This window comes from Arachis ipaensis, chromosome B09, assembly GCF_000816755.2.
Source record: "Arachis ipaensis cultivar K30076 chromosome B09, Araip1.1, whole genome shotgun sequence".
Taxonomy (NCBI): domain Eukaryota; kingdom Viridiplantae; phylum Streptophyta; class Magnoliopsida; order Fabales; family Fabaceae; genus Arachis; species Arachis ipaensis.
Window position 1 is genome coordinate 139,763,129 of NC_029793.2, and position 10,895 is coordinate 139,774,023.

The 10,895-nt window shown below is 36.2% G+C and overlaps 1 protein-coding gene across 2 annotated transcripts; it reads left to right on the forward strand.

Moving 5' to 3' along the window:
* Positions 331 to 10,315, forward strand: LOC107617717 (phosphoglucan, water dikinase, chloroplastic). Of its 2 annotated transcripts, none has more exons than XM_021110836.1 (18): positions 331 to 1,303; positions 1,416 to 1,502; positions 1,601 to 1,732; positions 2,188 to 2,313; positions 2,402 to 2,580; positions 3,170 to 3,254; positions 3,802 to 3,969; positions 4,079 to 4,131; positions 4,833 to 5,041; positions 5,149 to 5,267; positions 5,648 to 5,718; positions 5,866 to 5,983; positions 6,636 to 6,722; positions 6,797 to 6,883; positions 6,965 to 7,041; positions 7,191 to 7,338; positions 8,395 to 8,542; positions 9,090 to 10,315. In XM_021110836.1, the coding sequence occupies exons 1-18, from the start codon at positions 485 to 487 to the stop codon at positions 9,992 to 9,994; spliced, it is 3,618 nt and encodes a 1,205-aa protein (XP_020966495.1). In that variant the 5' UTR covers positions 331 to 484; the 3' UTR covers positions 9,995 to 10,315. The 2 variants fall into 2 exon arrangements, with proteins under 2 accessions (XP_020966495.1, XP_016175044.2); XM_016319558.2 differs by having other exon boundaries at positions 332 to 1,303; positions 8,431 to 8,542.

Sequence of the window (10,895 nt, forward strand, 5' to 3'; positions counted from 1 at the left end):
TATTTTAAAAAGTCAAAAATTATAATTTAATAAATTTAATTAAATTATTATTTAACTATTGAAAAAGTTTAGGGAGCTAGCAACTTTGTTAAAATTTGACCAGCATATAACCAGCAAAAAAAAGTGAGCCATTGGATAAAATCTCATACCAATCTCACACCATTAAAACTATTATTAATAGTTATTTGATGGCTACAAATCACAAGAATTGATGATCCCTAACATTACTCTTAACTATTTTCAATTATTAATTTCACGCGGATAGCTCTAAGTCTTCACCTTCCAAAATAGCAGTGTGGCGATATTTACTGCCAAATCTGAATCTCAATCTCAATCGTTGCCATACATACAAATACAATAAAGAAAAGAAAATAGCAATGCACGCATTACATAACACTATTCTCTCTCTTTCTCTGCTACTTGAAGTTCTAAGTTCTAACTAACAGTGACTCAACTGAAAGTTCCATTGAGTTCGTTGGAAGCCATGGATTGTGTGCGTGGCTTGCAGTGCCACTCTTCTACTTCTCCCTTCAGATTCACACATCCATCTTCCTCTTCCTCCTCCTTCTTCTTCCTTCCTCCGCCTCTCACTCGCCGTCTCCGATTCCGTTCCACCCACACTCTTCCCCTTCTCACTCTCTCCGCTCTCTCCTCTACTCAAACTAGGGAAGAGCGCAAGACGAAGAAGAAGAAGGCAAAGGCTAAGGACAAAGTCCAGCTTCACGTTCAGTTAGATCACCAAGTTGAATTCGGCGATCACGTCGCGATTCTAGGATCAACCAAAGAGCTTGGATCTTGGAAGAACAATGTTCCCATGAACTGGACAGAAAATGGATGGGTCTGCGACCTCAACCTCGACCTCAAACCGGGTCAAGAAGACGAAAACGCCCTCCAGTTTAAGTTCGTTATTGTGAAGAACGACAACACTCTTGTTTGGGAAGATGGAGATAACAGAGTGTTGAAACTCCCCACCAAGCCAGGCAATTTTGCCACCCTTGCCACATGGAACGCTACCAGTGAGAATATGGAGCTCATGACTTTGGAATTGGACGAAGACCATGGCGGCGGCGATGATGATGCGTCCACGGCTGCGGATGAGGGTAATGGAGCTTCTCCTGTCTTGGAAGCGGATTCCGAGACCAGTCCTTTTGTGGGACAGTGGCAGGGTAAATCCATTTCTTTTATGCGATCCAACGAGCATGAATCCCATGAAACTCAACGGAAATGGGACACTTCTGGTCTTCAAGGCTTGGCTCTCCGATTGGTTGAAGGTGATCAAAGTGCCAGGAACTGGTGGAGAAAGGTACATTTGCTGCAAATTACTACTTTTCCTAATTGTTCAATCTTTCCGCGTATTTTCAATCATGTTAGATTAATAAATGTATTAATTTCGTTCACCATTTTTCGCTTTCAAGCTTGATATCGTTCGCGATATTATAGAAGGAAGTCTGCAGGGAGGAGATTCACTGGATGCTCTCATATACTCTGCCATCTATCTCAAGGTCTTGTTCTGTTTTTTTGGCTTCATTGTGTTTGATACGTTTGTGCTTTTGTTCCTCTTGTATAACCATCTGAGTCATTCGTAGTTCATCTTATGCAGTGGATAAACACAGGGCAGATTCCTTGTTTTGAAGATGGAGGTCACCATCGCCCAAATAGGCATGCTGAGATTTCAAGGCTTATATTTCGTGAATTAGAGCGGCATACAAGCCGGAAGGATATATCACCTCAGGTTAGTACTAACCTCTGTACAAGTGTATGTATTATAAATATGCATTTCCGTAAGTTTCCATCATATACTAGTGCATGAGATAAAATTGAGTTACCACTTTGGTAAGTTTTTTTGTCACCCCTTTTTTTCTTCCCCCTTCTATCAATGATTATGTATTTTGATGTGGAGTTATGAAGGTGATTGTATTCTGGCCACATTTCAGGCTTGGTTCTACAGTTCACATTCAGTCAACTAGAGTTGTTCTGACTTTAATTCTGTACTAAAATGTCGCTCTGTAATTTTAAGGAAATTTACATTCTACGCATAATCCCTAGGATCGGAAATTGTTCTGGAAGTTTTCCAATTGTCAATTAATATAATGTTTGGTTTTCCATTTGCTACATATTGTGTCTTGCTGTCTAATAGAATTTGGGCCTTGCTTCTTTCATTTACCATAACTTTTCATTGATATACAGGAAGTTCTTGTCATCCGTAAGATTCATCCATGTTTGCCATCTTTCAAGGCTGAATTCACTGCATCTGTTCCTCTGACTCGAATTAGAGATATTGCTCACCGGAATGACATCCCACATGACCTCAAGGTTGTTTTCCCACAGTACCTCAAGTATGTAATCCCATTTCAGTTTAATGTAAATGATAGATTGCCTGTTTCATGCTCTTTTTGGGCAGTTACAAATTAAGCACACTATACAAAACAAGCTTCACCGAAATGCTGGTCCTGAAGATTTGGTTGCAACAGAAGCTATGCTCGCTAAAATCACAAAGAACCCAGGAGAATATAGTCAAGCATTTGTGGAGCAATTCAAGATATTTCATCAAGAACTCAAAGACTTCTTTAATGCTGGCAGGTTTATCTTGAATTCTCAGTATCACTTGTAAACATATGTAAATTAAACTTGTTTTTCTTATCTTAATTCAAAATATCATATTATGAGACATGTTATATGTCATGGTATTTCCTCTTGAAGACCTTTAACCTTCTACTGGATCACTACATCATTTGAATGCATGATTAGACATTATAAACCAATAGATCGATCATGAAACTTCATGCATTCATTGACAAGACCGAGCATGCAACCCAGTGCATGCATCTGTGCAATTGTGTGGTTTGGTGAGTGTCATGCAACCTTTCCCCTTGTGTTAAGACTGTTCCCAGGACTAGAAACTCTGGGTTGTGACCACCAAAGTCATACAACAGCAACCTTACTGTTGCATCATACCTTGCTGTCTCTTGTGATTTCCAGCAGCTGTAAGAGAGAGAAAAAACATCATTTCTTGTTCTGTTTATGTAACTTAATTGTTGTTCACTTTAAGAGTGAACATAGTACCTTAATCTCAAAGAGATAGTCAAATCACTTTTACAGCCAACTAACTTATTCATGGTTGGGCAATCATAATTTTGATATCTTATTGTATGACTTTATCATGCTGCAGTCTTGCTGAACAGCTAGAATCAATTCGTGAATCTATGGATGAGCATGCCATTTCAGCACTTAACTCGTTCTTGGAGTGCAAAAAGGTGGATTTGCTATTTCTTTCTTACTTCCTCCCTGTTCTGCTATCTGCCAATTTTATTTCTTGGTTTGGTCTTAGGGTCTGTGTTATACTAATTATTGAATGAGATTTAGGATGTGAAAAAATAAACTATATGTTGAAGTAATTTGATCAGTCTGTTATGGTGCTTCTATCTTAATCCATATCCTTTTATGGAAATACTAATCATTGCCCTTCTACTATTTTCATAGTTAAATATATAAAATACTACTTGCATAGGAACCTTAGAGTACTCTGAATTCATTTGAAGTCTCTATTATCCTACTGTTTTATTTTGCTTCCCGGACTAAGCCATGAGTAAGAAATGAGAATGTGTGTTTGCAATTTAGCATCTAATTTAGGATGCTAATTCAATACCTTATTTGATGTATGATTCTCTCAGTCATATTGTGATTGTCAACATATTTCTTGGATATGAATTTTCTCCTTTCCCTTTCTATTAAGGAATAAGCTTTAGTCTGGTACTCATTGTTGTATGTACTGCTAAGGGACAATGTTGATTACTTCTTCAGGATTTGGATGCTGCATCAGAATCAACTTCTGATTCAGAAGAAAAAGGAATTAAACTTCTATTTAAAACCATGGAATCTTTGAATGCTTTGAGAGAAATTATTGTAAAGGGTCTCGAAAGTGGTCTCAGGAATGATGCTCCAGATTCAGCAATAGCTATGCGGCAAAAGGTGACACTACTTTGTTTAATTGTTTGGTAAAATTTAGTCTAGATAGCTATTGGAAGAATGCTGGAATGCTTTAATTTTTTTTTCCTTTTCTGTTTATTTGGAGGTACAGTGGCGCTTATGTGAGATTGGCCTTGAGGATTACTCGTTTGTTCTTTTGAGCAGGTTCTTGCCATACCTTTTTCTGCTTCACAGTTTGAATGACTATCAGATCTCAGATGCTAATGAGTTTTGTGAAATATATAAAGAGTACAATGTTATGCAAAAGTCAGGTGTACTTAGACATTATTAGCTACCCTCTGAATATAATATATAGTTACTCTAGTTATATTGAGATAGATTATTGTTAGACCTTGAATTATTTAAAGAATTATATTCTTAATATTGTAAACTTGATTACACTTCAAATTAGCTTAAAGGGAGAGAGATGGATAAGTTCAAGAAGGCTGTCTTTTATTGGAAAAGAATAAAAAGCTATCATAGCCCTATCCTTACACCATATTGAACATGCCTAGGAATATCTAAAGTGTGAAATTTGGAAGAAATGAACACATACACGTGGCGTATTATCAATTACAAAATACACTCTAGTACTGTTCAAATATTGTGGGCTCAATTCAAACCCAAAAGCTAGATCAACTGGGCAGATGCACCCTAGTGTTTATAAAGACTATCTTGACTAAATCCATAATGTAATTTGGGACTTAAAATATATCAACTAATTTTAATAATTGCAAATGATAAAGAGTAGTGTTAAAGTGAAGCCAAATATTTGATGCAGATGTAGAACTTTTTGGCTATGTGTTACTTACAAGAACACAAAACCTTTCTTGGTAGTGTGTTAACTTTTGAATTCATATGAATAGATATCTCAATGTGCTTGAAGTTCTGGGGGGTGCTCGTTGGCTGGCTGCAAATGTGCAGTCAAAAAATGTAGCTTCATGGAATGATCCTCTTGGAGCCCTTACTATTGGAGTCCACCAGCTGAAATTGTCTAATTGGAAACCAGAAGAATGTGGTGCTATCGAAAATGAGCTCAGTGCCTGGAGTAAACAAGGCCTTTCTGATTTGGAAGGTAACTTTCTTAGGTCTTTCCTTGAATTATGCCATCTTTGTTGTAAATAATTTTACTGTGTTGATTAATTTTTCCTGTTAAATTTAATCCCCTTTGTCTTTTATTAGGGAATGAAGATGGCAAGACTATTTGGACATTGAGACTGAAAGCTACTCTTGATAGAACAAAAAGGCTAACTGATGAATATACTGAAGAACTTCTTAAGATATTCCCCCAAAAAGTCGAGGTTAAAAAGTGTACTATTATTCTCTAAATGCATGATAGCTTGATGCCAATGTATAAATTTATTGATCACAATTTTATAAACCATCTACAAAATTTTCCTACGGGCAAAATATAAATTGCAAAATGAAACAGTTTTCTAGTCCTAATAACCCTAAATAATTTGATTTGTGGCTTACTAGAATGTTCGACATATCACACTCAAAAGACAACCCTATTGTAAAAAGACGAACCCATACTGTTGAGGCAAATCCATTCCTTGAAATATAGTAACAAATTAAATATTTTTTGAAATTTTTTATATTTGACTCTAGAATCCTCTTTATATGATGCATAATTGCATATAACTTGAAATAAACTAAGTTTTCACTTTTAATGCCGCAGATGCTAGGAAAAGCTCTAGGAATTCCTGAAAACAATGTCCGGACATATACAGAAGCTGAAATTCGTGCTGGGTATGACTGCATTATCCTCAGCATTTTATTGAGAGAAGTCGTAGTAATTATAATTTAGTGATCTCAGCAGTTTGTGTGCTTTCTTTTTATTTATTCATCGACTTGGATTTCATTGCCATAACTAATTTCTCTACTGGAAATTCTTAGTGTGATATTTCAGGTTTCGAAATTATGCACTCTTCTTCTAAAAGCTGTTAGAAGTAGTCTTGGTTCTCAAGGTTGGGATGTTCTTGTTCCAGGAGCTGTTTCAGGAACATTGGTTCAGGTACTGAATTACACTTAGAAATATCATGTGAAGATAGATTCATACAGATGAAGTGGCAGAGAGAGAGAGAGAGTGTGTGTGTCTTAGTCGTCAACTCTGAAGATCTGAGCATGTTATGCAACACTTCAACTTAGCAATCATATCCATCAAGAATTTTATTTTGACTACATAGACAAACTAGCAGTTCACAGTGTGTTTTGTAAGCAGGTAATGAAATCAAATGCTAGGTCTCATCTTTCACTAGAGCCACCTTTTCCACATGCACACTCCTTTGCCACCCATCCTGGCATGAGCTTTTGAAGCATTCTTCACACATAGGACTTAAGATAGTCAACAGAAGCAGTAAGGTATTAATGGGAAGGAGAGAATCAGTGTAAGAAACAAGACAAGAAAACACACTCTCATTGTTCTTTTCTATCAGTAATTGGACCAAAGGGACATCAAGGTCCTCAAAGAACCAAATAAGCAATAAACTAGGATAGGATTACCATATCCAAACAACAGAGAAAAAAATAATGACCCTCCTCCCCTTCGGATGGGGGTGAGTCCACTCCAAATAGGCAAATAGCACATATTTCCAGTTTGTTTTGACTTAGCTTCCCTTCGGTCACTCCACTCTAACTCACGTATATTTCTTATTTGTTTAACCTAGGTTGAAAGGATTGTTCCGGGATCACTACCATCACCAACAGAAGGACCTATTATCCTTCTTGTTAACAAAGCTGATGGTGATGAAGAGGTAATGTTGTACCTTGGTGGGTACACTGGGTGCTAAATACTTTAATGTTGATTTATTTTTCATTATGCTGGCAGGTTACTGCTGCTGGGAAGAACATAGTGGGAGTCATACTTCAGCAAGAGCTACCTCACTTATCTCATCTTGGTGTTAGGGCCCGGCAGGCAAGTCTTTCAAGTATCCACTTAATTATGTTAGGTGTGAAATTCATGTTAATGACATCCATAAAGCTATTGTCTATACAGGAAAAGGTTGTATTTGTCACTTGTGAAGATGAAGAAGAAGTTGCTAATATAAAAACTCTTGTCGGGTCACCTGTGAGGTTATATTTTAAGTTAAACTTTTTGTTCCAGATTACTAATCTGAAAACTGAATTATTTTCCCCCCAAATTATTTCTTCCATGTTGTCAATATATCTAATGCTATAATGTTCTTCATTTTCTTTGTTTGTTGTTTCAATTAACTTTTCAGGCTGGAAGCATCTCCCGCGGGTGTGAATCTGAAGCTGTCCTCTTTAGTTGATTCTGATGACAAATATTCAGTTAAAACTTCTGATGACAGTTTATCTGGAGTTGACATTTCATCTTTCTCTGCTGGTAGAATCTCCAATTATATTCAGGTAGAGAACAATAAACTCATTTGCTCTGATATTTTTTAAGTTAATACATTATTGTTTATGAGTTTACTTTGTTTTGTGTTCAGAAATGAACTTTCAGCTTGTTGAACGTGGTTAGATTTAGAGTTAAAAGAATTTATTAGCAATAACATTTTAATGACGTTGAATAATGGTGCTGCATGGTAGAGATAAAATCCTTTCATCAGTGAGGAATTAATAGAGGATGGAAGTGTAATTCACCAAAATGGTATTCAATCCTATGATAACACTTTGGGTGCACTACAAATAATTACTTACCGAGTTCCATAACAATTTCCTAATACCAATTATTGAGTGAAGTATCAAAATTACCCATGAAAAATAAAACTTCATCCCCTATACCAAAAAAGCTTTATTCAGAGGGCAAAATACCCATGTTGCAGACAAAAATGCCCACCTTTTAGGAAGATTTGACCCCTAAAAATAAGTCTTTTGGGTATATTGGATGAACATTAGTTCTTTCATGTGTAATTTTGTTTGCCACATGATCTTCCATAGGTAATTTTCGTACTTTACTCCAATTATTTTATAAAATCCTTCACACCTTTCTTTATATTTCACATAACAACAGTATTTGGTGCTGAAGTATATTGGTCATACAGAAGTAAAAGTAAATCATCTAGAGGTTAATCCCTTTAGAACAAGGTAGGTCCTTCAGGGACCCTGTTCAGACAGCAGACAGTTCTAATCCTTCACCTGGTAACATAACCCTTTAGGTTGTCTGTTTCTCTAAGACTGCAGCCATGCAGGTAATTAATAGCCAAAGTTTGTTAAGCACATTATCTTGTTTGGTTTGTAGTCTTATTGAGCCAGGCTTGTACAGACAGAACTACTCTAGTACTAGACTTAAATCATTAGAGATTAATGCTTTATATTGCAACACGTTATCTAATATGATATTCAGAGTCATGGCTGCTGATGCTTCAGGCTTACTAATGGCCCAGCTACATCCCAAATTCTCATGATCTTTATACCTAGAGAATTTATTTAATTACCTTTCTTTAATTTCTCTATTATAAGAACTTCAAAGTAATGGTTAACTTTAACCATATCAAGGGTGCTTCTTCCGGAGGAGTTATCTTGCTTCCTGATGCAGAAACACAGACTTCTGGTGCAAAGGCAGCTGCATGTGGTCGTTTGTCTTCATTGTCCTCTGTTTCTGATAAAGGTAATATGAAGCCAAAGTAATATTGTACTTATGTTGCCCACTCTCTTGTATAGTTGCATGTGGATAATGCAACAAGTAACCTCAAGCCCCATTCTTATGTTTTTTATGATATCTTCCTGTGCTAATGGACATGATACCATCTATCTATTTTTTAAAATTTCGTTTTATTTTTAAAATCCGAAATCTGACTATTTTGTTTTATTTATTTATTGAGGGTTGATGTTTTGTTGCATTTTTATTTTATATTTTTTCTTGCATGTAGAGGAGGATGTCATGTGGTTCAATTCTTCGCTCTCCCACTTGATGAATTCTTCTATTATCTCTAGAAGAACCTATTACATCTTCATGAAAGAAAGTTTAATATAGTAAATGCCTATGAAATTTTGATAGTCAATTGTCAGAATCATAGACTAATAACTGAGGATATCAAGAATGTGCATCATAATAATTCGCAGTAATTATTTATTCTTCCTGATCATATTTTCTGTGACTTCATCAAGAGTCAAGGTAGTATCTAACTATATGAAAACATGATTTTCAACTACAGTTTACAGTGATCAGGGAGTGCCGGCTTCTTTTCGGGTTCCTGCTGGGGCAGTTTTACCATTTGGATCCATGGAATTGGAGCTAGAGAATAGTAACTGCACTGAAACATTTAGGTCGTTGTTGGAAAAGATAGAAACTGCAAAACTAGAGGGTGGTGAGCTTGATGAGCTATGCCATCAACTGCAGCAATTGATTTCTTCCTTGAAGCCATCAAAAGATGTGATTGAAAGCATTGAGAGAATGTTTCCAAGCAATGCACGATTGATTGTTCGTTCCAGCGCCAACGTTGAAGACTTGGCTGGAATGTCAGCTGCTGGACTCTACGAATCAATACCCAATGTTAGTCCTTCCAATCCAACAGTTTTTGGATCTGCAGTTAGCCAAGTGTGGGCTTCGCTATACACACGGCGGGCAGTTTTGAGTCGCCGTGCTGCTGGTGTGCCGCAGAAGGAAGCTTCCATGGCAGTTTTAGTCCAAGAAATGCTTTCGCCAGATCTATCATTTGTACTACACACTGTCAGCCCAACAGAGCAGGATAATAATGTTGTGGCGGCCGAGATTGCTTCTGGCCTTGGTGAAACTCTGGCTTCTGGTACCAGGGGTACTCCATGGCGTATATCAACAGGTAAATTCAACGGTCAAGTGCAAACGCTGGCTTTTGCAAACTTCAGTGAGGAATTGCTGGTACGTGGAGCAGGACCTGCGGATGGAGAGGTTATCCGTTTGACTGTGGATTACAGCAAGAAACCGCTGACTGTTGATCCAGTTTTCCGTAGACAACTCGGTCAACGCCTTTGTTCGGTGGGGTTTTTCCTTGAGAGGAAATTTGGTTGCCCACAGGATGTGGAGGGATGCCTTGTTGGAAAAGACATCTTCATTGTACAGACAAGGCCACAGCCGCAGTAGAGAGATACTCATCATTATTATGTATTCCAAGTAAAGGAAGCAAATACTTGTGTTATAAGGCACTATCACTGTTGAATATGTCGTGTGTGTTAACCATTTTGTGGCTTAGTTCCTTTCTGTTGAGATCAGCCCTCATGGTTAGCCTAGTGTACTTTGTAGCTTTTATGTAAGTACTTTTTGTTTAGAAAGGTTACAAACAAATAATGTTATAGACATACAAAATATGAGTTGCAAATTCAGCGAATATGGGATGAAGATGGGGAAGCTATTCGGATTGCTATTCATGCCCTGGACAATAAAAACGAAATCAATGTTCTGGAATCGTTGATGTTGATGTTGCTAATATTTCAATATTTTAACATATATTTTTTCAGAACTAAATTAAGATTTTACTTTTCATATTTAAGCTTTTTTTTTTTTTTGTTTACGGTCTTAAAACACTAGCGTAATAAAAACTAAAAAATTGTCACACAATTAAATAAAATTAGATTTAGATCTATGCGTTTGTGCAGAACTAAAAGTAATTATTTATGCTATTGGCTTTTTCTAACGTATTCTTTAATTGCAAAAATAAACTTCTCTTTAGAATAAAATTATAATTAGTTGGATGAATATTATCAACTATGGTTATTCATATACAAGAAAACATTAATAATAAACTCAATATATGAATGCAATTGGAAAAAGAAATAGAATTGTATTTATATTTATAACCATACACACAAAAAAAAAAAATTGAAGAGTAAAGTATATCAGCTATTGCATGAAACAACTTATTTGTGTAATAGGATAATAATAACTAGTCACATAAAGATATTTCATATAAGGCGTGCCCTTTTTGAATAAGATTTTTTTAAAATGATATTTTTTTAAAAGATTTTTTATAAAGTAAAAGTGATTC

What these genes read in the sequence shown, in the direction of transcription:
- LOC107617717 (XM_021110836.1), top strand. Translation starts at nt 485, where the DNA reads ATGGATTGTGTGCGTGGCTTGCAGTGCCACTCTTCTACTTCTCCCTTC. An exon ending in CAATAGCTATGCGGCAAAAG is followed by an intron (nt 3,970 to 4,078) that starts GTGACACTACTT and finishes TTGGAGGTACAG; the next exon opens with TGGCGCTTATGTGAGATTGG. An exon ending in AGGCCTTTCTGATTTGGAAG is followed by an intron (nt 5,042 to 5,148) that starts GTAACTTTCTTA and finishes GTCTTTTATTAG; the next exon opens with GGAATGAAGATGGCAAGACT.